Below are 26058 nucleotides of genomic sequence, written 5' to 3'. Positions count from 1 at the left end.
GACTATTTTCTTATTACAAATATGAATATTTTCTTATTACAATGAGATTGAGAACAAAGTGAAATTGCACAAATGTTTTCTTGCTATTGTGTGGAATTTTGGACTCTACAGAGTGTCTATAAAGTCTGGGTACAAAACACATACATGTTTAAACAATTGTATTCAATTGTAATATTGATAATGATCATATCACGATATCATATAAATGGCAAAAGTCGTTACAGTAAATGTTGAGAAAGTGATGTATTATTTTTAGTAAATTGATACTAACCAATATGCAGTTCTGCAAATCGTTCATAACCCCCAACCCCCCCCCCCCCCCCCCCCGTTATGATTTAAATGTGTATTCTCATTTCTTTTTTTAAAGAAAAGCAACGGAAATTACGCAATATTAGCCCCAGTAATCCGAGGACAACGAACGAGAATTAAGTGCTTTAAAAAAAAACGTTAATCCTCGGGGGACTTCCACACGCATATTCCTCCTGGATCATCGTCGGAATATACAGTCCCCCTTTGGAAAAAAAAAAAAAAGAGTCAGTTATTTAGATGTGAAACGACGGCATTTTTAGGCACATTTAGCGGAGTGGCGTTGAGGTCACTTCGACTGTGGCTGCCTGAATTCCCCCTTTGTGTTTACACATCCGGGTTTTCCCAGCTCGCAGCCCTCGCTCCCCATTTCGAAGCCATTTTGGACACACATCAGACTAACATGCACGTAAACCCCGGGCGACCTCGCGACGCAGTGCCGCCAACCGCCCCGTTCTCCACGTTTGTTCGCCGCCAGAAAGAACGATTAATGCTCGTTTTTCCTTCCGCCTTCTTTTTTTCTGATGCCATGCGGGACTAAACGAGCCAGCCGGCGGCCCGACTATAAGCAGCCCCCTCCGTCTTTTCTTCTCGGTGGTGGTGGTGGTCGTTGGTGTGGCGGCGGCGGCGCTTACGAGCCGCGGAAGGCTTTAGCTTGGAGGGGGCCCTGCGGTCGGTTTGACTCCGCCGGGGCTGAGGGGTGGATGTGCGGGACGGAACCAAAACGGCGGACCTTTGTGGTGGTGCTCTTTAAAGACGGAACATGTCTTTCTCTTGGCTGACTTGTTCACTTCTGCTGGGAACTTTATGCGCAGGTAAGCGGCCGCTAGGGGCTAGCTTCCACCATAGACATTGTCACCTATTCCAGTGTTTATTTAAACTTTTATCCACATATTTAGTTTGTGTTAAGTGTACTCCCCAGATAGCGTGTGTTACTTGTTTTTTCCAAATGTTTAGTTTGATGAGGTATATTCAAATAAACGCTCGAAAGTGTGCATTGTCACAAAAGGTGCTTCGTGCTAAAACTGTTGCGTTCGATGCCTTTTGTGAGTCCAGGGCAGGAATAGAAAGCAGCAGCTGCAGTAACATCCTGAAACCTTATATGCTACGTAACACTCTCACCCAACAACAACAACAAAAAGAGAAACATCGTTGTTGTTTTTTAAAGCACATTTTAAAAAGCTAAATCGATATATTCCAACAGACAATAGATTGACAACAAAGTGAAATTGCACAAGGGTGCTCAGTTTTTCCTCCCCCACAGCTTTCAATAATGTGACTCCACAACGTGGGCTTGCTCTCTGACCTTCTTTATTATTTTGGAACATACGGCCTCCCCTCAAGCCCCCCCCCCCCTCCTCTTCCCCCCGTTTAGAATGACAATAAAATGTCTACACAGCTGCCCTCCTTAAATATATGCGTCTGCCTCCGTTTGTGTGCCTGTGTCCCACGCATTCATTTTAATTCTAATATGGTTTGTACATTAATGTTATAGTAAGCTACTAAACTGCTTCCTCCAGAATCCACGTTTGTGTTAAAGCCTCCATAAGTGACAGGAGGGAGAGAGGGAATAAGGGGGGGGGGGGGGGGGTTGTAGTAAAAGTCCTCCCTCATCACGTGACGACCAATATGGGCTCGATCATCACCCCGTAGTAAAAACATAAATGAATAAATAACTTCCCTTCTATAAACGTAATATTCCTAAATATTGAAGTCCATTGTTTGCTATCGAACATTTAAACGAATGTGTGTGTGTGGTAGGGGCAACACTGGGGGAGGGGCAGTCTCCTGTAGGACAGGATTTAAAGAGACAGCTTCTATTTTTATAAAATGAAAAAAGAAAAACAACTAATAACAAAGCTATTCTGACGACGTAAAATCGGGCCCCCTTTTTGTGTGGGAACAATGGAGGACCAATTTCATGCAATGTTTTTTTTTTTTTTTTTTTAAAGATAGAGCAGCCTTATTAGCGTGTGGTGAGATGTATAAAAGAAACAACCTTAATGGCAATTTCAACACACCAGTACAGGAGAAGTGAGTGTTTTGTATTTAAAAATTTACACCCAGGTGTGGATTTCTGCTCTTCTCTTTCACACCGCTGCCGTAACAAAGCTAATCTTTCCCATGCCATATTACCTGCCCCGTTGAGGGTGAAGTGTGAACAATGTAATGCTGCACTTTTAAGTAATTTCAAAGCATTTAGCATTTTGACAAACCTTTTTAATCTCAGGGAACTATTAAATGTTTCAGTTAACTTTAAAAGAGATGCTGGTGACCCTGGGAACCTTCTGAACCTTTTGTTTTTGTCCGACTTAAAAATGTGATAGTTTAAGATTTCGGGTATGTTTAAATTTTGGGAAAACATATTTACTGTAGAAAACTATAGAGTTATGGTATTGTTTAAGTTTGCATAACCTTGCAAACCTGAACATAAAAATAATTATATGAAAAATAAAATTGATCAATGAACATGCTTTAAGACATCACACATAAGTCAGGATTTGCATTTGTATTTTAATAAATCTGGACGGCAATATAGTGTTTTCCCTTTTTTACTGAAAATGAATATCGGCTTCAAATATCAGTTATGAGCCTCCTTGACTACTAATAATCGGCATCAGTTCCAGCCCTGAAAAAAACATATCGGCCTATCTCTATTAATTTTGTTGTTATTTTTGCTTCGGTGGAGGAAACATGGGTTCAGTTCCCACTCAATGACAGTTCAAAAGTGAGAGTGAATGGTTGTCGATCTCTACAGGTATATGTTTCCACCGTGTAGTAGGACTGGGTGACTATTGATATAGTAATAATCATTATTATTTTGATTTGTATTGAAATCACAATTAATAAAACGATTATTCATTGATTTCCAAACTATGTATTTATTCAACTGCTAAAACTCAAATACTCAAAACTGCCATCATAGCCTCATGCTTAAGGATGTAACGATTCACTGAAGCCCCCGATTCAATTTGATTTTTGATTCAGTTCCCGATTTTGATTAAAAAAATGAGCACTCAAAGACGGTATAATTGATTCTGCTTTCATGCGGCAAAGCAAGACATTTTAGCGTGTATTTGAATGCGCTTTCACAATGCAACGCTGCTTTAATAATCAAATAATCGTTTAGAGCCATTGAGTACCTTGAAATTGTCCAAATCTAATGGTTTCAGCCTCTCAACAGTACGCAATTCTCTGATTTCTGTTGTCCTTCATGAAAGCAGATTGATTATCCTTTGTGTTGAATCAAAATAAGACATTAGAAAACATCTGCTCTTAATTTGGAAAAAAATGATAGAACCAGTGTGGTGAATACCTCTCGTGATATTGCTTAATTGTGTTTTAGTTTTCTTTTTATAATATAAACAATACCAACTAAACATCAATAATTGGTTGATAAACAGTAATTGGGAAAATGGTTTTGTAATGCCATGTTTTTCCTGGCTGAAATTTAGGCAGAGGTGGTATCATCCTGACTATGATGGGTGACTACCGATACCAGGTATTGGTGCCAATACCAGTCTTATTTTAAGGTATCGGTACTCACGGTGGGGACCGACACCATTATCGTTATACGATCAAGGACAAGAAATTAGAAATTATATAAATACAAAGTTGCCATTAGGAATATATTATATACAGTGCTCAGCATAAATGAGTACACCCCCTTTCATGCCTAGAAGCTGTGCTGTGATTAAAAATCACGGAGGCCATACAAAGTACTAGATTTAGTCATTTTTGTTGAGGGGTGTACTCATTTTTGCATCACCCTTATTTGAGTAAAACTGAAAAATGTGTAATCCAATTTATATTATTAACCTTACTTTCATGTTATAAGTTAACCAGAGGTATATTAAACTTGGTCTTGCCAACATTTTGGAAATTGTTATTGTATTCATTGAGATATTGTTTAGAATGTTACTTTTCAAAGGGGGTTTACTCATTTACGCTGAGCACTCTTATGTGTATATATATATATATATATATATATATATATATATATATATATATATATAAATAAATAGCCATTCGTACGTATAAAACATTTGCATTAGACACTTGATGGGTGGGCAGACATTTCATGTACGGTATATCCTATCCTATGCTGTGATGTCTTAACAGGTAATTGACAGTCCAAGCCCAGAGGTAGATGTACAGTGCACACAGGTTGTACAAGTGAAGTGTGTACTCGGGGCGGGGGTAATCCCTTGGACTGTGTTTATCTCTAGACACGTCTGGCGTGTTGCTATTATGTTTTGTATCACGGCTAATTAAAAGTCTAAATAGATCTTTTAAGCACGGTGGATTATTTGGCAGCAACTTTCCCGAGCCCCCGAGGAACTCCCGAACTTGGCGGCGCTCCAAAGCGATAACTCTTCCATGTTCCTTCCCCATGCCGTCTATCCATCCATTTTTCCTTTTGCTTTGTCGGATTGATTACTGTCTGGTCTGGTGTCTCACAGGATACAGCGTAGGCGAGGCGGAGACGCGCGAGTGTGTGTTCTACAATGACAACTGGCGCGCTGAGAAGACCAACCAGAGTGGCTTTGAGCGCTGCGACGACAAGGACAAAGACAAGGACAAGCGGCTGCACTGCTACGCCTCCTGGCTCAACTCCTCAGGGACCATCAAGCTGGTGAAGAAAGGCTGCTGGCTGGACGACTTCAACTGCTATGACAGGTGAGCCAGTGGATGGCAACTGTGTGAATGGCGGGACCAGGGTGTGAACTTTTACCTACCTGACACTCCCTTCTCCCAAGAGGCTGTGCTACGGCAGTTGATTTAGAAGGCCAAAGAGGCCGGCAGGTTCTGGGTCTTTCCGGCAAAATTGGCAACTGCCAGCCAATCATACAGTAAATGCCTTTCACACTGCTCATCAAAGCCTCATCATCCCCCGGTGGTCCTGCGCTACTGTAGTATGTAAACGGGCAAATTAGGTTGACCTGTGAGTTTTTCAGCTTCCGCTGTGGTATTGGAGACATAACACAGGTGGGCCCTGCAGCAGTTTGAACGGAAATATAGTATCAGAAAGTTGGGACTGAAGTGTGAAGCTTGTCACCAACAATGTGTTCTGGATCTTCCCGCCAAATTTGGCAAATGGCAGCCAGTCATAAGCATCTTTCACAATGCTCATCCAAGATGTTTTTTCCCCCTAGTCACTGGAAGGGGAGAGTCGAAACTGGCCCTTGCATTGTTATGTCACATTAGACTTGGGCTGCCAAGAGAAGTCGATTAGTCACAATGTTGTTACTTGTCGATGATCAAAATTGTCAACAATTAAAGTGATAGTTCAGGTTTTTTGACATGAATCTGTATGGCATCCTCCTCTACAGTTGTGTGCAATCAGCATTGACTTACCCCTGACAGTGTCCCGTGACCCGAGATCTGGTCCGGTTTTGGTCAAGACGAAAGTGCCGATAGTCCGGCTAATTGGCTGGGGTCACAGAAATAAAGCGTTTTTCTTCCAAAAACAAGTGATAAATTTGTATCACAAAACCACAAACTAGAAAAAAAATCGGACTCCATTACCGCCGGGCACTATTTTTTTTGTTCGTATCACTGCGTGGCATGTTTGTTGTTTGGAAGTATTTACCTGATGCGAGAGAGCTAATGGAGAGCGAGTAGTATATAACGTTACAATTGTATAAACTTTATAAGCTAATGGAACTAAGGTGTGTTGTATGTTCCGGTGTTGCACATTCTGTTTTGTATTCTTGTGTTAGTGAACGCATCGCACGTCTCGCGGTGGAAAGGGACTCATCCATACATTGTTGGTAACGTGTGTTAATTTGGCGTGCGAGTAAAGTTTCTTGTGTTCGACTCGGGTCACAGTCACAAGACGCTGTTGGCGGTAAGTCGGTGCTGATTGTAGATTCATGTCCAAAAACCCAAACTGTCCCTTTAATATCAATAAGCAACAACCTTGAATCATTTATGTATTTATTTATTTGGCGCTTTGATTTGATTGACCGAAAACTACAAACCCAATTCCCAAAAAGTTGGGACACTATACAAATTGTGAATAAAAACTGAATGCAATTATGTGGAAGTGCCAAATTTTAATATTTTATTCAGATTAGAACATAGAAAACAGGACAAAAGTTTAAACTGAAAAAATATATAATTTGAAGGGAAAACTATGTTGATTTTAAATTCCATGGTGTTGGGACATGGCCATTTTCACCACTGCGAGGTATCCCCTCTTCTTCTTACAATAGTCTGCAAACATCTGGGGATCGAGGAGTTTAGAGTTTCGAAATAGGAATGCTGTCCCATTCTTGTCTAACACGCGTCTCTCTAACTGTTCAACTGTCTTGGGCTTTCTTTGTTGCACCGTCCCCTTTTATGATGCGCCAAATGTGCCCTATAAGTAAAAGAAGTGGACTGCAGGCTGACCATTTCAATACCCGAATCCTTTTCCTACCATGATGTTGTAATTGGTGCTGCATGTGGTCTGGCATTATCGTGTTGAGAAATGCAAGATCTTCTCTGAAAGTGATGATGCCTGGATGGGCGCATATGTTGTTCTCCAATCTGAATATACCTTTCTGCATTGACGATGCCTTTCCAGATGTGGAAGCTGCCCATGCCACACGCACTCATGCAACCCTATACCATCACAGATGCAGGCTTATAAACTGAGTGCTGATAACAACTTGGGTTGTCCTTGTCCTCTTTAGTCAGTATGATATAGCGCCCCAGTTTTCCACAAGGAACTTGGAATCGTGATTGGTCTGACCACAAAACAGGTTTCCACTTTGCCGCACTCCATTTTAAATAAGCCCTGGCCCAGAGAAAAGCCTGCGCTTCTTGGTCTGCTTTAGAAATGGCTTCTTCTTTGTACTGTAGAGTTTCATCTGGCAACGAATGGCGGCTGGCACGGTGGATTGTGTTCACCCACAATGTTTTCTGGAAGTATTGCTGAGCCCTTTCTGTGATTTCCCTTACAGTAAAGCATTCCTGTTTGCGGTGCAGTGCCGTTTTAAGGGCCCGAAGATCATGGGCATCCAGTCTGACTTTTCGGCCTTGACCCTTACACACGGAGATTGTTCCAGATTCTCTGAATCTTTGGATGATGTTATGCACTGTAGATGATGATTACTTCAACCTTTTTGCAATTTTTCGTTGGTAAACACCTTTCTCCATTATCTTTCTGCACAACATTGGTGATTCTCTACCCATCTTCGCTTCTGAGAGACACTGCCACTGCTCTCTTTATACTCTAATCAAGTTGCCAATGGACCTCATTAGTGGTAACTGGTCTTCCAGCTGTTTTTTTTTAAAGTGCAATTGACTTTTCCAGCCTCTTATTGCTACTTGTCCTAACCTTTTTGAGATTTTTTGGCACCATGAAATTTATAATGAACATATTTTCCCCTTAAAATGAAAATTTTTCTCAGTTTAAACTTTTGACCTGTCATCTATGTTCTATTCTGAACAAAATATTAAAATTTGGCACTTCCACATAATTGCATTCAGTTTTTATCCACAATTTGTATAGTGTCCCAACTTTTTTGGAATTGGGTTTGTACTTCGTATCCTGCTTCTCCCGCTGGCTGGATGCAATGTCTGACAAGCCTGATACTGTTTCTGGCATAGGGATAGTCATGTCTGGAAGCTAGCATTAGCAGCATGTGTGTTTGATGTAATGTGATGTCCTGTTTGGTACACTTACATGTTGCAACATCTATTATGGATGATGAAGGCATTATTAGTCAGCAAACTCATGTTTATTAACAACCAAAGCAGTTTTTGTATGCCTGTGTTGACATTGAACGCGATCCCTCATGGTCTTTCTCTCTTCCCAGTCACCCGTGTTGCGTTTACGAACTCAGACATAGCAGGACTCAAAGTAACAGAACATGACACATTTGCAATTGCCGCAAGCCCTAACAACAAAACACAATATGCAGTACTAATTTGTGTCGCATACCACATTTTGTTTGTGTAGATCAATTTACAACACTGTAAATTTCATACATTTGTGAATTTTACTCTAGAAGACTATAGTCGGTCCCAGTTTAAACAGAGTAAACGTTACTCTGGAGGAGAGTAAATTATATATATTTTTAAATAAATCACTCAAGGGTTGATGAACGATCGCAGAACCTTCAGGTTGGGAGACAGCCATTATAACTGCTGAGCCATGCCGCTCCTACTGTGTGTCAGTATATCGCTGGTGTCAGGTGGAATCCTCATACCGCTATCATTTTTGGTCTTCTTTTGGACACAGCACCAATATGTTAACAAACTTTAGATGTGGCATAGTTTAAGTGGTAGTGTGGCCGTCTCCCGCGGTGAAAGTTGTGGGATCATCCTCAAACCTTGAGTGATTTTTTTTTTAATAAACATTTTACTCTCTTTCAAGTGTAAAGTTTACTCTATCTAGACTGGGAAAGAATATGGGTAAAATGTACGCTACAAAATTTACTTTGTACTACAAATAAGCAGTTTTTAATGGCAGTGTAAGCTTCCGAATCTTGAGGAAAGTCTATGTGAAAGGGGAAATAAAGAAAATATTTTACAATGCCGTAGATGCCTGAACTCTCAGTAGTTGAGTATTAACATTCTCTAGGCCACTGCCCTCTACACATGAAAGTACGGTGACTGCTTTTCAAACAGTGGCACATTTTGAGCTTTCCGGTCTGCTGGCATCGGTCCGGAGTGGGGCAGCGACCAGCAAAGTCTGCCAGCCTCATCTTGAACCCACTTTTAAATGCACATTGGTGTCACTTTTGGGGTTGGAGTCACTTGTTAAGCGCCCAATATACTAAATACCTACGATGCACCTAGGAATGTAAGGGCACTGTATATAGAATACGGCATCTTTAAATAATTCAGTGTTGCATGATGTACGCTGTGAGTGTGGGAGAACATGCTGAGGCGACATGAAAGCTGTTTTCATAATCTGTTTTTGAAAATATTGGGGTCAGGTCTCAATTAGACACGGGTGGATATTTACGTACGCCGAGATTTACTGCACGTGCATGCAACATAACACTCAGTAGCTTGCAGCTTTTCCCCATCCTGACTATCCTGCACATTTTGAGGCATAAGTGAAGAATGGAATGTGTAACCGAAGAAGCTAACCGGGCCGATGTTGAGTGGGGGTGTTGACAGCCTTTCTAGCTTCAGCCTATCTTAGTTGCGGTTAGTTGTTTCGCTTTTGACATTGAAGTAGAGTTCAAAGGAAAATCCCAAATTTTGCCCATTTTGAAGCCTGAGCAAGTAACTGAATCCTGCACGCAGAAGAAACAGTCTAACTCGAATACTGCAATTTTCTTTAAATCGAGGAGTTTTTAGGCTTCAGCTTGGAATTTTAAGGTTTTTATTTTTATTTTTTCTCTCTTTTGCTTATGATGTTGATGGATAGTAAAAAAATAAAAATCATTTTATGTTTTGAGGCATGAATGAATAACTAAATCCTGCACCTGTGTAGGAAGATTTTTTTTTTATTCCAACAGGTCTGTTCTAAATTGGAGAAGTTGGATGGGGTCTTTGACAGGCTTCTGCTTTGGATTCTGGAGTTGTGGTTGCTTGTTTAGCTTCTGACATTGATGAAGAGTCTGTCGAAATTATTTTATTTTAGGAACAAATGAATAGTATTCGTAACCCTGCACTCGGAGAAATTGTCTGAAATGTGTTTAGTGATTAACACTAATGCAGTTCTGTGTGCTTTTAAGAAACAATGAACTCGCCATCTGAGCTCTTAAGTTCCCAGAAAGCAACTGTATGTAGTAATTTGACCCATCAGCTTAAAAAATTGTTTTTATGCTACATTGGCTTGTTTCGGAGAAGAATGCAATTTCTGTGGCTTTCATGGCTCCGCTGGTCCTGTAAAATTGGATCAAGCAATAGCAAGGCTCAAAAGCAGCAGGTTTGCATCGTAATTTGCAATTAAAAAATCCCATTTTTTTGCCCTATATAGACTCATTGAAAAGCAATACTATACTGCAAGTGGGCATACAAATGCCACAACATCCTTATGTCACACCAGTCGGCGGCGGAAGAGAAGCTGTTCGGTTGATGGTGCGGGAAGATTGCAAAATAAATTTCAGACTGAAACGGCAGACAAAAAGGTGTTCCTCAAATGAAGTCATTAGCAAAAGGAAGGACAAAAAAACATTTCGAGCCTTGAATAGCTGACAGGGGTCACCAACTCTGGTCTTCGAGTGATCACGTGGTTCCTTAATGATAGATAGGCTCATCAGCAAGCTCTGCAGAAGCCTGGAAACAATCCTAATCATTAGAATCAGGTGTGTTGGAGGCGGGAAACCTCTAAAACCCGTAAGATAGGGACCCTCGAGCACCGGACTTGACCCCTGGCTTTGACTATCTAGCAAGAGAAGCAAACACAGCAATAAATAGCTTCATTCCCTGCTTTTGCTTTTCAACCCGACAGATTCGAAATGTACACCACGTATGATCATACAAATGAACATTCTTTTTTCACAAAAGGTTCTCCAGCGTGCATTGGCCGCCATTAAAAATAGCTGCGATACTCTTCTGCACCACTAACACAGGTGTGTGTGTTGTATGTGTCATCCTGTGGCTTCAGGCAAGAGTGTGTCTCCATGGACGAGAACCCTCAGGTCTTCTTCTGCTGCTGCGAGGGCAACTACTGCAACGAGCGCTTCACCCACCTCCCCGACTTGATCAGCATTGGCAATCGAGGTGAGGGGTGGACCCAGCGAAAAATAGCTCCCACATTAGTGGAAAGGACATTTTATATATCTATATGTCTTTATATCGAAGAGGTACAGTATATCTATATATCGTAGGAGACGGTGCACTGGTGGGTGAGGAAGCAATATACTGTATACACACACACACACACACACACATCATCTATACACACATCTATGCAACACATACACAAGTTCTTGCTCTTGATGTGTTGGAGTTGAATATGAATGTTGACGTGCCACATAAATATTAAAGCCTAAAATATATCATAGTATTGATAAAATAAATGTACGTCATTGATTTACTTATGGTAAGAGTCAAAATATTAGGTACAATTGTGTGTCCAAGTGATAATGCTAAAAATATTTTTAAAAAGTAAGACTTTACATTGGCTGGATCGGGACTTGATTATATTTAGCATTTTATGCAAAATCGGTGATCGGCTGTAATGTCTTTATTTGCGCAATCGATCAACGGCGTCATGGATCAGCTCTGCAAATTAAGACATTTCAGCTTATCTTAAATTTAATTCTTATCAGTGTTCTTTTGTTCTACGATTGGCTGGCAACCAGTTCAGGGTGTACCCCGCCTACTGCCCGAAGGCAGCTGGGATAGGCTCCAGCACCCTCGCGACCCTTGTAAGGACAAGTGGTTAAGAAAATGGATTGATGGATAGTGTTGTTTTGAGAATTTTTTTTTCCTTCATGCATTTCAATTGCCCTCACTTATGTGGGTTTTCGCTATTCCTGGGCCAGGCTAGTCGATATCCCTCACAAATGCTGTCGGACAACTGTAGCGTAAATATATATTTTTTAAATAGATATATTGCTCCATCTTCTGATTGGTCTGTAATCAAACTCGTTGATCACTGATCGGTGATCGGCCCAAAAAATCCTGATCGTGTGAAGCCCCAAATTTTTTATTCAAAAGTATTAGGTTAATTTAAAAATTAACAATCACAAAAAATAAATATAAAGTATTAGAAAAATATGACAAAAAAAAAGCATACAATATTACTAGTTTTATATGAAAAATACACACACATTTTAAGCAAAAAGTAGGCCGGAAAACAATAGACAAAATAGAAAAATATGCATTATTAATAGGCAAAATAAATATCAAAATATTGTGGAAAAATTATATTTCAATACAAAATATCACCAAAAATAGTCATATATCAAACAATTATATTAGACAAAAATACCTTAATATGGGGAAAAAATGTTAGACTTATAGGAGACTTAAATGTTGGTTTACACACCAGATGGAAGAAGCCACAAGACAACTACTACTCGGAGATAGTCAATACACTATTAAAAATAACTGTCATTTGAAAGGTTAGCAATACATCTAATACTTTGTTGCGGAGAAGCATTTCATCAATAAGGTAATACAGATGATTTTTTTTTTATCATTTGCATTGTTTATAATCATCAATTGTTTCTTCCCACACAGTCAAAATCCGGCCTCCGCCCCGAGTGCCGTCCATGCTGAATGTGCTTGTCTACTCCCTGCTGCCGCTCTGTGTGCTCTCCCTGGCAATCATCTTGGCCCTGTGGATGTACCGTCACCGCAAGCCGCCTTACGGCCATGTGGACCTGGGCGAGGTGAGATGGCCGACAAATTCCATTATATTTACTGTAGTGCACTTCTGTGGCAAGAGAGACGTATGAATGAAAGCCACATTGTTTCTCATTTCCACTTCGCAGGCACTCTAGGAAATGGTGAGGGTTGAGTGCATTCAATTATATTCTATGGAAATGTTTAAATGAATTGTCTGTGGGGCAAGAGAACGCATAGAGTTGTGTACAGAATGGTGATGAAAGCATACTAAAAAAAAAAGATATATATATATCACAATTATGCTGACCAATATCACCGTTATCTGAATTATCACCATATTATAATAAGAAAAGACGCAACAAAAACATGCATCTGAAGCCTGGCAAATTTTACAAAAATATTAAAGATGGTTTGTTCACAGTAAAAAAAATTTGGTTTTTCAATGATGTCAATTGCTCCTAAGGAGGTGTTCTGTACAGACTAGAGAGTGATCCGCAAGTAAAACGGCACAAATAAACACAAAGTGGAGCAGAAATGGCATTTGCTGCTAACTTGTAAGCATGAACTGGATATTGTAGGAGAATAAAACACACTGGTAAAAAGCCGGGTGCCCTTTAAAAGCACGACTCGTAACACATCTAGTACAGTCTTCCTTCTCTAAGTCATGGTTCACTTTTTGCGGCTTTACTACATTGTGGAATTATTTTTTCTGTATTGTAGCTATATTGCGGGATTTTTCCACATCAATTGTTACTGCAGAGCAGTCAGCGCAATTTAGGAGGAAAGAGTATTGAACTGACAGAATGTCAAAACCTTGGGATCATTTTAAACTTAAGTGCAATGTTCCTATTAAGCACAACTGTCTTAAGTTACACAACTGCACATCTACTGTAAAGCAAACTTGGTTAGCTAATGTTGCGAACCATCGCTAGTTAGAATGAATTGTAATCCCTCCACTGTTAGGAAAGACACATCTGCCGATGCATTTTTTCGATTCGTATCACGATTCATAGGTCACGATTCGATTAGATACCGATTAATCCCAATACAAATCTATAAATTGATTATTGCAACAAAAAAAAATCTCAAATTTAGAAAATACTAATCAGTAAACTTGTACATGTACACTGCACTGACATAAAAATATTAAGGCTTAATGTTCCATTAATATAACATTCTTCCATGCTTAACTCTTTGACTGCCATAAACGTTATAAAACGTTTAGCATAAACCTAGGGAAGGGCGCCGAGGACGTTAAAAGACGTCCCCTATGTTTTTTTTTTTTTTTTTTTGAAAACGGGTGCAGGAAAGCCTTGGGCAGCTGTGCTGAAAGTATCAGGCAGATCTGATTAGTAAAAGACTCGTTTTGGCCCCTAGAGGGCAGCGATGACTCTCTTTGCACAAGGTTGGATGGGCCGCCCACCGTGGGCGTCAGTAGAAGACGTGAGGCGGAGCTAGAGTGTTGAGGAGACAATGGCTGGTCAAGCCACAATGGCTTGACCAAGCAACCGGTTGCAAGCAGCTCACGCTTGAGCATTTTTTTCAAAGACGGAAAGCATCAATCAATACTAAAAAGCGCATTGATGTCGACGATGATGATGACTCCGAGCTTGACGCCAAAGTTGGAAGCCTTGACGCGACTATTATGATCACGTAGTAAGCCTCACCGGCTAAGCGCGGCTAGCGCTGCTAAGGCCGCAAAACGCGCACAATAGCCGACCGGGTACTTCTACACAATCGGACATTCGATCGGGCGATGGAGAGTTGGCATCGACCAATGCAGATTGATGATGATGATGATGATGACTCCGAGCTTGACGCCAAAGTTGGAAGCCTTGACGCGACTGTTATGAACACGTAGTAAGCCTCACCGGCTAGCGCGGCTAGCGCTGCTAACGCCGGAGCTGCACAAGCGGACATTCGATCGGACAATGAAGAGTACCCCGAGTCCAATGCATATTCATCGGAGGAGCGGGTACAGTCTGATCACGGAGAAGACACTGTTTCTGGACTACGATGCCACCATGAATGGAGTGGATAAGATGGATCAGAACATCTCTTACCACCCGGTATAGCAACTGAAGGACACGAGGAAGCGAGACGTAACGAAACCGTAGCATGATCCTGATATTAGACTTGATGGCAACACACACTGCAGTATATACTTGCTATTCCCCGGAAAAAAACGTCCGGCAAGAAAGTGGAGCACGCGAAGAGGCAATCTGTTGTGCAAATGCGGTTGCGTCTCCTTGCACGCAGGAGAGTGTTACACAAAGAAAAACTGTCGTTGAAACATCCACATATTTGTAAATAGCACCACAGTTGCACACATTTGTAAATAGTTTGCCAAATTGTTGTCAAATTGTTACACTGTTGAATGTAAATAAACGTATTTTGCTATCAAAAAACACTTTTTCATTCTTGGTGGTAGTGTTTTATAGAAGTAAAGCACTATTTAGGTGTTTGTGGCATCATTCATGGACAAAAAGATGTGTCAAATTCACTAGAATGCATGAAATAATATCGTTTCACTAAAAGCTTGATTTCTCCGTATTTTGGTCCAAAACAGGCGAAATTGGGTCAAACTAACCATTTTCTATTGTTGATTACTAAAGAATGGAATAAGGTAGAAACAAACTTTTTTCTGATGAAAGATGAAAGTCCAATCTTTCATTTGGTAGTACGTGTGTTTCCATAGTCCAAACAGAACATTTTCTGTGGACCTTGAAAGATCAGTCAAAATGCTTAAATCGGCTGGCACTAACGGCATCCCTTTTCTGAAAACGTCTGGCAGTCAAAGAGTTAATGTGTGAATCCTAAACCTAAGTAAGACGTTTTGTTGAATATTCCCAAAAAATTGTTGTTTGCGCGCTGTAATATCGCGATATATTGCCGAATCGATTTTTACTAACACCCCTAGTATGTGTGTGGGGGTGTGTGTGTATATGTATATGTGTGTGTGTGTATATATATATATATATATATATATATATATATATATATTAGGGTTTGGAGATTCGATTCAGAATTTTGGGTGTGCGATTCAATTCATAACTTGGAATAACTTGAGCGTGACTTTTTCCTTCTACTCTCTGATGTGGCTACAATTTAACAGTGTATCAGACTGCATGGAACCACACTGCGCCCAAGTGGCTAAATCGGGTACATCATGAACAGTGCTCCCAATAAAAGCACACACAAACAAAGGGAAGACTAATTAGAATAAAATCGATTTGGGGACATTTAAAATCGATTCTGAATTGTACTAAATGAGAATTGCGATTCTTATGAGAATCGTTTTTTTTGCACACCCCTAATAAAATCTCTAATTTCTCGCAAACCGCGCTAGACGAAATCCTTGAAGTGATGAGCATAAATTTGTTGTATGTATATATCAAGAATTGAAGGATTTCGTCAATCGCGGTTTGCGGGAAATGAGAGATTACAGTAATTTACTTTAAGAGGGTAAATATGGTATTAATATAATCAATCAATATAATTGAAAAAAAATCTGTTTCCTTGTGGCTCAGGACCCTGGACACACCCCTCCATCGCCCCTGGTGGGCCTGAAACCCCTGCAGCTGCTGGAAATCAAAGCCAGGGGTCGTTTTGGTTGCGTTTGGAAAGCCCAACTCATGAGCGAATATGTTGCAGTCAAGGTCTTCCCTGTACAGGTGGGTCAACGCTCTTGCATTTTGCACTCAGATTTTTACATGAAAAGGGTCTAAAAGTTGACATCCTTCCATTGTTGTTGCGCAGGATAAGCAGTCATGGCAAAACGAGCGGGACATCTTCCTGACACCGGGCATACGGCACGAGAATATCCTGCATTATATCGCTGCTGAGAAGCATGGCAGTAACCTGGAGACGGAACTGTGGCTCATCACAGAGTTCCACGAGAGAGTAAGAATTCAATCTCTTTAATGTTGGCTATAGGCGCTTATGTGCAGGCCTGACCCGACCTTCTGTGTGTTTTCCAATATTGGCCCGGGCCTTTTGTTTACCTTTGCAAAAGGTCATCACTGCTTTTATTAAGACCGTACTTTTATTAGATGGTGGCCAGGGTATATTAAGGACTGATTTCTTGCCTTTTGTTGAGCCATAATACTGATCTTTGTTTATTTACTGACAAACTACTCATCGGCTATATAAACTTGTGCGGCCGATTAATTATCGACCAATTTGACATCATACAGATAAACCAGTTAATAAAGAAATCTGCCGATAATAATAGACATGCCACGTTGATCCATCTGTTGTAGTTGTGGCTCAACTCCTCAACCCCTCCCCTCTTCTATGATAGTGTCGCATATTTGTTACCTCATAATGCGCGCAACCTTGTGTTCACAGAAGATGCATCATTGCGACATGGCAGTCGCCAGTGTGGGCTTTTTTTACTGTCCTGTTATGGAAAATAACTATGAACATAAGTTTATACTGTATTGTGGACACCTGGATGTTCTTTAACAATGGGCTTTTCACTTCTTGTACATGAAGCAATATCGAAGTGACCTTGACTGAAAAGCCTGCTCGAACAGACTAATTGCTTTCCTGTCTAGCTGACCTTGCCGTCTCTTCCCAAAACCTAACCAGGCTGCAAAAAAAATCTTCCCATGAATTGCGAACACTCACTCTTCTGTAAGGCTTGTGTATATTTGAAGCTTTAAATATAAAGAAACCCAAAAGACAAATTGTTTTTATTAATCTCGCCTAACTGCTGAAAATTCCACAACACTCCCCAAAATGTTACCCTCACAGTTTTTTGTTGCATTTTTAAAACTTGGCTGTTTTGTTTTGGCAAACTCAAAATGAGTTACTGGTTGTCTTTAAAGCAGAGATATCAATCAAATTCAGCTCCATGCGCTATACGCAATGTTTCAATGTATTGTATACGTGTTAAGTTATAGTAGGATTCGAAAGTATATTTGTATTCAAGTTAATTTTGCAATTATCGGCTTACTTATCAGTTACCGACATCGCCACTTTCTAAATTCTTGGTTTATCAGTATCGGTTGAAAATAGCATTAACGTGCATCTCTATGTGAAACTGCAAAATTATATATATATATATATATATATATATATATATATAATAATTAATATATAATAATTCTCCCCCATTTTGGAGAATCCCTGAAATGATCATCAAACTTTGACTGCATGTTCAATTCATATTAGATGGCATAGTAGAGATGCACGGTTTACCGGTACTAATTTGGTACCAAGGTACTGCGTCATTTAAAACTATATTATATTGCATTTTATATGGTACCGGTACTTGCAGCGTCGGCGCTCGCCGAGTGACCTTACCGCGACTTGTTACTAGCCCAGTGTGGACTTGACCCACACATGTGGAGTAAGAAAAAAAGGAGACCCGTCACCTGACCACGAAGCTTAGGATGCTGTATATTTGCACACACACACACAAAAATTTCATTACGCCTTTCACACTCCTGGTGCTTGGTTTCAGGGTTCATTGACCGACCACCTCAAGGGCAACACTTTGACCTGGGGGGAGCTGTGCCTCATAGCCGAGACTATGTCCCGTGGCTTAGCCTATCTCCACGAGGACATTCCCAGCCACAAGGGAGAAGAACCCAAACCCACCATCGCGCACAGGTATACCTATAGGCGCAAAAGATGACGACTGCATTGTGATAGGTTGGCTAATGGCGGTTTCTCTCTTATCAGGGATTTCAAGAGTAAGAATGTGATGCTCCGAAACGACCTGACCGCAATCATTGGAGACTTCGGGCTCGCCGTCCGCTTTGAACCGGGGAAACCTCCAGGAGACACTCATGGGCAGGTAACAAAAACAGACTTTTGCTCCATATTTGAAATAATTACAGCAACTCATTTCAACCCTGACGTGTTTCCAAGGCCTGCATGACTGAGAATCTACGCACACGTAAAGGTGTAAAAACAAAACAAAAACAACCTCACAATTTTTAGCAAGCACATTGACATTTTTTATTGATATTGTGACAGTAAATTAGAAGTGACTTCTGCCATACTAAATCTATTATTTGTAGCCCAAAAAATATTCAAATTTTTTAAAGAAACAAAAACTATTTTCCTGAAGCTTACTTATTTCTGTCACTTAAATGTCACCTATTTCTCCATAATGACAAATGTCATCACCATCATAATTTTGAAGAACAGTAAGTTGTGGTCCACCATTGTCAACTACGACAACTATCAGTATGAGAAAATGTGTTTAAATAGATTTCTGGTGATTATGTCTGACAATAATTTCATCCAATTTCTCCATGTGGAGTATACAAGGATCTACCGATTCCAGCTACAGTAGTCAGAATGAAAAATGTAAATGTATTGTATTTGATACATAGTGATTTGTGCCATATATGTCGCCGTGGAATATGTCATTTGTAAACAGTCCTTAACACAGACGGTAGGTACAGCTATTCGCGCAGTTTCCAAAAGACAACAAATGCAGCTGCGATGTTTTGACAGATAGTTTTGTTGCCAATAATACAGTGTGTGTTTGTTTTGTGTGTGTGTTGCTCAGCTTTATTACTTAATGTTTAGAAAAGACCTCTTTAGCCGTAGCCGTGCCTGTGTAGACGTGTGTACTGCTAGTTTTCCTCGTAATCTTTCATAGTTCATGGTGGAACACAGAGCAAGTTGAACAAGTGTCGGCCAGTTGCTCTTCACGGCGACCGTTTTTTTGCACGTTGCTTGATATTGATATTGAATGTTTGATAATGCGAAGCCTCACAAAAATGCATGGCCTGAGAAGGACCGTGTGGACTCACCGCGGTCGACAGAAGTAATCAAGCTTTACTCAGGTGTTCAGTCTGCAATTTTTCACATGCCAAAAGGTGGGCACTTCCATCAATCATCAATTCCAATCAATGATGATGCCCACCTCTGCCCACTGATTGGCAGAATGAGGATTGATCACTTCCTCCTAATTTGCCATGTATGCTGCTGATTTGCGGAATAAGGACTTTCAGCACTTCCTACTGCTTTGTAGCCAATCAATGGACACGTTTTTTCTTTTGAGAGAATATTAATACTCGATAATGTAAAACTACATATCGTGAAAGAAACTTTGACAATAATATCGCTAATGATATCGCCCACCCCTAATTGCATCACACTCTCTCAAACTGAGCCATGCGACCAGACTTACTTTTTGACTCGTCGTATCGTAATACCTCACAAACACCATCAGCTAAACATTGTCAGTGGTGTCAATAGACTCATCCACAGCTGGAGAAATAGACTCTGAATTGTTTTCCATCAGACAGCTGCCTTAGTATATCACCAACCAGTACTTCAGTGCGTGTAGTTGCTGTGAAATGTGAAAGGGGAATTTGCTTCATTTTAGCTGTCATTTCCTCCTTTTTTTTTTCACCAATCGTTGTCATGTTTTTTAAAATATTTATTATTCTTTCTGCATTGGAGAATGGCTTTTTATCCTTACGCAAATTACAGGCCACTCCAAGTAAGCACGCTCTTGCTTTTTGTTCGAGGGTCATATAAACAACTACCACTTGGAGCAGTTTCAGTGCTTTTTATGTTTGTTAGTTACCTCAGATTTTATGAAGAATTTCTCTTCATAATTCCTATGCTTTTTCTCATAATGCTGTTTCAAATTGGTCGTCTTCATCACATCTGTAGTCTCCAGGATATGAAGCACATGGGTCTTGTGCTGGCTGGAGGGAGAATGCAAAACATTTCAGTCTATTGTATGAATTGCCGATTTCCACTTTCCACTTCTTTTTTTTTTAACCCCTGAACTTGGAAGACACAATTTTTGTGCAATCTTGGCTCCGACAGCCGGCAGTGTAAGCAAAAGTAAAAAATGTCTCTCGCATCAGTGAACTCAGCGATCCAGTAACAGGCTATCATTGGCATGGAGACAAGTCTCAATATACACATTCTGACCAAAACACATTGTGAAGAAAACCTTTAATTTGGGTGCATCTGCAGACACCCACCTTGTGCACTATCAGCCTCACTTACACAATGAACGGGTTGTTCAATGGCGAACGTCAATGTGCGACGTGCAGTGTGTCTCACAGCTGTACTATATCCACATTAAGCCTGTTCCCAACTTGTTTTGGTGCCATCAGGTGGGTACGCGACGCTACATGGCTCCCGAGGTGCTGGAGGGAGCCATCAATTTCCAGCGAGACTCCTTCCTGAGGATCGACATGTACGCCATGGGTCTGGTGCTGTGGGAGCTGGTGTCCCGCTGCATCGAAACCGATGGTGAGTCCACCCGGAAGACAGCTTGTGATTGTCCTAGTTGATTAATAAGAAGTGGGACCCAAATTTTTTTCTTCTAATGTCCTTTTCAGCTACCGTGGGTGAATACCTCCTGCCGTTTGAGGACGAAATAGGGCAGCATCCAACATTGGAGGATCTGCAGGATGTGGTCGTGCACAAAAAATTGCGCCCAGTCATCAAAGACTGTTGGCTAAAACATCCTGTGAGTAATTTTGTTGAGCGTACAAAGTTATGCGGTCGGGTACAGGGACATCTACCATGATTGACGATGACAGGATGAAGTAGTATGATGAGAGAGAAAAAATTGAGTGTTAAAAAGTGTGTTTTTTCAAAAGGTCTTTTTAATAATTTTCTACTGTCAGGTCATTTAGACAAAACGTTTCAACACTGCAAACTCTACCTTTAAGATAGTTGGTCAGAAGAGGAACGGTAAAATTCAGACTTGTGTAAATGGCAAAAAAATAAATGCTTGAAATAAGCCATTCGGGTTGAAACGGAGGAGGTAGCCTTCTTAACACGTGCGGCCCATCCTCCCCCCACAGGGTCTGAGCCAACTGAGCGAGACCATCGAGGAATGCTGGGACCACGACGCAGAGGCCCGCCTGTCGGCCGGCTGCGTGGAGGAGCGCATCGGCCAAATCGCCAGGACCATCGGCAGCACTACCTCAGACGGCCCCGTCTCCATTGTCACGTCGCTCACCAACGAGGACCTACCTCCCAAAGAGTCCAGTACCTGAACACGGGCAGTGCTCCTGACATTTTTTTATTTGATTTATTTTTTCCAAACTCAAACTCAGTGGATCTCGGTGAATATTTAATAACATGCAGCTGCTATTTTATCCCCAATACTGGTATTTTTGTTCTGGGGTGTTGGATCTTATTAACACATCCATCTGCTGTAGTTTGGACGTAGTATATAAGCTGTGCGACAGGCAACACTAAAAGTCGTTATTACCTCATGTATATTTTTTTTTCGTTAATTACCTCATTTTTAAACATTTTTAAAAACTACTTTTCTCCTTATCCCCTTCCCGGTGAAATGAACTTTTGAGCTTCAAAACCTCTGGAGGATTTTGAGACTGTTAGAACGAAATAGATTCATCTTCCTCAGGGGTCGACGCTTCTCTGATTTTTAAAAGAAACTCTTCAAAGTGTGCTCCCCTACTTTTGAAATCTGTGAATGCCTCGCTCCCAACAGAAAAGGAAAAGTTAAGGGAAACGACAACAAAAAAATCATACAGTATATATAAATATATATAATGGAGCACAGTGGGTTTTATCAAGCTAAAATGGGTGCTGGACTTGTTGGAGATTTTAGGGACAACATGTGGTCCCGCGGGGAACTACCTCTCAGGTATCCAATAGGCTTCTTTTTTTGTGTGTGTCCTCTTATGCGAGAGGGAGAGCCAAGCTAGCTGTCATTATGGACGTGTTCCCCATTTTAATGCTGATTTTAATTCATTCTCATTGCTTTTATTTGTAGAGTTACACCTTTGGCCAGTGCCGGCATTGACGAATGCTGTCTGGAGTTGCAATGTTACACATTCTTGATTTTTAACTATGTTTGTGTAAGTGTGTGAGTGGATGGGAATGAATGATTATGCAGTTAAAGCACAAAATGAGTCATATCCTGGCCCAAATTTTAGAAAGTTCATCTTTTAGTAATCACACATGAAATATTTGCTGCTTTTCTTACTTTTTTATATTTTGAGAACTTGACCAATGAAAAATGTCTCAAAATGTGCATACCGTTAAATGCAACAACAAAATAGCTTCAGTTGTGAACGAAAAGCATGCATCTGTTTTTTTGTATTTATTCAAATGCAACAAAGTATCTCATGAATAAGACCCCCCGCCTCCCCCAAACACAAAAAACATAAATGATAGATGTGTGCCTTTGTTTAAAAAAAAAAAAAACGAACAAAAGCAAATTCTTTGGTTTTCAAAAAAAGAAAACGCATGCAAAACATGTATGCTGTAATGTTTGCTTTTTATTGGCCAATGACAAAATGCATGTTTTACGAAAGCGTTTTTTTTTTTTTGCCGAAATACAGACAAGGTCTTAAACATCATCCGGTTTTTTTTCAAATCAAAAACAAAAAATGCATAATTTCTGATCTGCATAAATGCTTTTCATATTAAAGCAAAGTGAGCAATAATGCATTTATCAAGTAAAAATGAATGTACAGTATATACATATGTATGTACATATCTCCAGATCTTTTACATTTCAGATAAAGATATACAGTATAAATGATGAAAAGCGATAATCGGACAGTTTAAAAAAATGCATGTTTTGTATAAGTGTACTTTCAGTCAAAATATTGTTTTAAAATATGCAAATGTGAATGATATTTTAATTGAAATTCAAATGGGTGTCCATATCTTTCTTTTCCTCGCCCCTTAAGTTGGCAAACTCAATTTTTGTAATTTTTAAAAAGTGATTCATGTTTTATGACTACCACTTAATGGCTGCTACCAAACGTTTAGCACAATAGTGGTCTAAGATCAGTCTAAATATTTCATATTTCAAATATTTCATGAAAGATGATAAATAACATTCACGTATACCTGTGGATCTCTGCTGCTGTTCACACTCAAGTTGCATGCTAAAGTTGCACATTCTGATAGTAGTTGAAAACAATCAACAAATTGTTTGGCAGATAGTGAAACAATTCTTCAAAGAGCCATCAAACTTTTTATTTTATTATTTAGAATGAAAGTTTACAGTTTGTCAAAATTGAAACTGAACCTTGATTTAGAGAGGTATTTATTGCTTATAATTGTAACCTAGAAAAAGTCCTAACAGCCAGGGTTTGAGTCATTTTGTGCCTGTGCGTTTCTGAGTGAGAATAGCGGGCAGGCCGCCATACTTGAGTACAAGCAAACATGTCTGTTTCTGTGTTTTCCCTTGACGTGTCGAACGGATTCGGTCAAGTCAGTCATTTGTCCCCAGATACCTCAGTCCTCCACGTACGTCACGCCGGGAGAGCTCAAAACGGTTGCCTTTTTCGTCTCTCGCCGATGCAATGCCATGCAGTCGTCGTCGTGTACATGCTGTCATACGAACACAAGTTCCATACATTTTTGAATGTCCGTTTTTTATGCTGCTCTGACTATTCTGGAACTCTCAAGGATTTGTATTCTTAGCCTGCTCTAGAACCATCAGTGGCGTGACACGAGGCTAACGTCGTTGTCGTTCGTGTTTTGTGTGTGCGTGTATGTTTATGTGTTAAATGATGAAGGGGCGAGCCCTCAAGCTGCTTCCTCTCCTCCGAGACTGACCTCAGATCTTCTGAACAAGTACCTCAGGCTTTTTTTTCTACATGTACATGGACTTATTTTTGTTCTTATGATGTATTTGATTGTATGTTTTATTTTTAAGTCCAGATGGTTAAATGTTGTCAGATGGGCCTCTTTGTCTGTTGAGATTTTTAATTAGTCCCCCCCGCCCCCAGGTAATTTAACTTTTTAGGAAAAAAAAGTTTTTATTTTTATTTTTACCAATAGCTCTAGCAGTTGTCACACTATACACACACACCCAAAAAAAATAAGAGACGCCGATTGTTGTAAATAGATGACGCTCTGGACACTATGTTTTTGTTTGTTTCTTTTTTTTTTATGTACGTTTTAAAGCAGTGGTTCTCATCCGTGGTCCTCGAGTACCCATAACCAGCCTGTTTTCCATGTCTCCCACAAGCAACACGGGTGTTTCAAACGATTAGCTAATCAGCAAGCTCTGCATGAAGCCTGATAACTGCTCTGCTGTGTTGGCTGGGGAGAGATAGAAAACAGCCTGGATAGGGTTACTCGAGGACCGGTGTCGGTACCGGATGGGATCGGGCTGCCAGATTCTATCGTGGTCGCCTACCGATGGCGTCACGCTACAGGATTGGCTGGAGATTATCCGTTTACAATTGTTCAATAAAGATATTTGAAAAATAAATCCGGTTGACGTCAAAACATTGGAAAGAAAATTTGAAATGTAATTTAAATAACAAAATGTATGGACTGAAATTGTCAAAATGTAAATAAACCTGAGAATATAAAAGCAGGATACTTACAAAAAAAGATTGAAGCGCCGTCGAGCTTGCCGATGATGTCAGTACAACAGCGCTAACGATATGCGCGATTCAGACGTGTTCACTTCGGTTTGGTTTATTTTTTAACAGTTCACAAATCACAATACATGACAAAAGTAGTCTTAATGATAATAGGACCAAATTAGTAATCTAAACTGACAATATTTGTCACATCTCAGGCAATTAAATTGGTATTTATCATTTATTCCATCTATTTTATTATTTATTCAATATATCTTGCTTTTATATTCTTAGGTTTGTTTATGTTTTTACCATTTCAGCCCGTACATTTTATTTAAATTACATCTTTAATATTTTCTTTCCAATGTGTCATCAATTGGATAATTTCTAGCCAATCCTGTAGCGTGACGTGTTCGTTAGGCGACCCGATACGATCTGGGAGGCCGATCACATCTGGCACTGGCACCGGGTCTGAGAACCAGTGTTTTAAAGGTTCCTATATACAGTTAAGCCCAAAATTGCCATATTTAGAAATACTGTTCTTTTTTTTTTTCGGTATCTGTTGAATGGGTCTCTTAGCTGGAACATGCAAGTACTGGAAGGAGTTAAAATAGTAGGCCAAATTTTATATTTGACCAAATTATGCTTGAGTTTAATCAGAAACCAGTATAAATTTATAGTTGATTTACAATGGTTGAGGTCAGCACTTGTAAAAATGTTTTCATCTTGAGACAAACTAGAATTTCTCTCAAATTATGGAGATACAGTACTAATTTTGTTTATTGGAAGGCGACAATGCTAAAAATAATAATGATTACACCAATTTTACAAACACGTATCCCCTTTTCAATAATCAACAGGTGTGTGTTGTGTACATTTGTGCATCAATGCTGCATTGTCGGGCATAGTTTAGCAGCTAACTTTCATTAATTCCCATGGCAAACCCAGAATTTCCAGAATTCCTGTGACTAGTTTCTGGAAACTTACTAAAAACACAACATAGAAATTCTGGAGATAAACATTAAAAATGACCCCATAGTCACATTTTCTCATTTTTGTGACTTGAAATGAATACTTCCCAAGATCCTGAGTCAAAGCAATAGAAATTGTCCCCTTTTGAAACCCCATCCAACTAGAAAATACATGTTCCACAAATATATATATATATATATATATATATATATATATATATATATATATA

General features: G+C 39.9%; 1 protein-coding gene across 1 annotated transcript; it reads left to right on the top strand.

Annotated features, from left to right (window-relative positions):
* Positions 1–471: 471 nt before the first annotated feature.
* On the top strand, positions 472–26058 carry LOC147180962 (activin receptor type-2B-like). Its single transcript, XM_086077305.1, has 11 exons — positions 472–1121; positions 4770–4986; positions 10865–10980; positions 12448–12599; positions 16086–16229; positions 16315–16458; positions 18026–18174; positions 18247–18361; positions 20658–20796; positions 20886–21016; positions 21357–26058. Exons 1-11 carry the CDS (start codon positions 1070–1072, stop codon positions 21549–21551), a joined length of 1554 nt encoding a protein of 517 aa, XP_085933431.1. The 5' UTR covers positions 472–1069; the 3' UTR covers positions 21552–26058.

The sequence above is a fragment of the Leptonotus elevatus genome, chromosome 1 (assembly GCF_054856555.1).
Source record: "Leptonotus elevatus isolate MCC_2025b chromosome 1, RoL_Lele_1.0, whole genome shotgun sequence".
NCBI classification, from domain to species: domain Eukaryota; kingdom Metazoa; phylum Chordata; class Actinopteri; order Syngnathiformes; family Syngnathidae; genus Leptonotus; species Leptonotus elevatus.
This window is presented reverse-complemented; position numbering and strand designations above follow the sequence as displayed.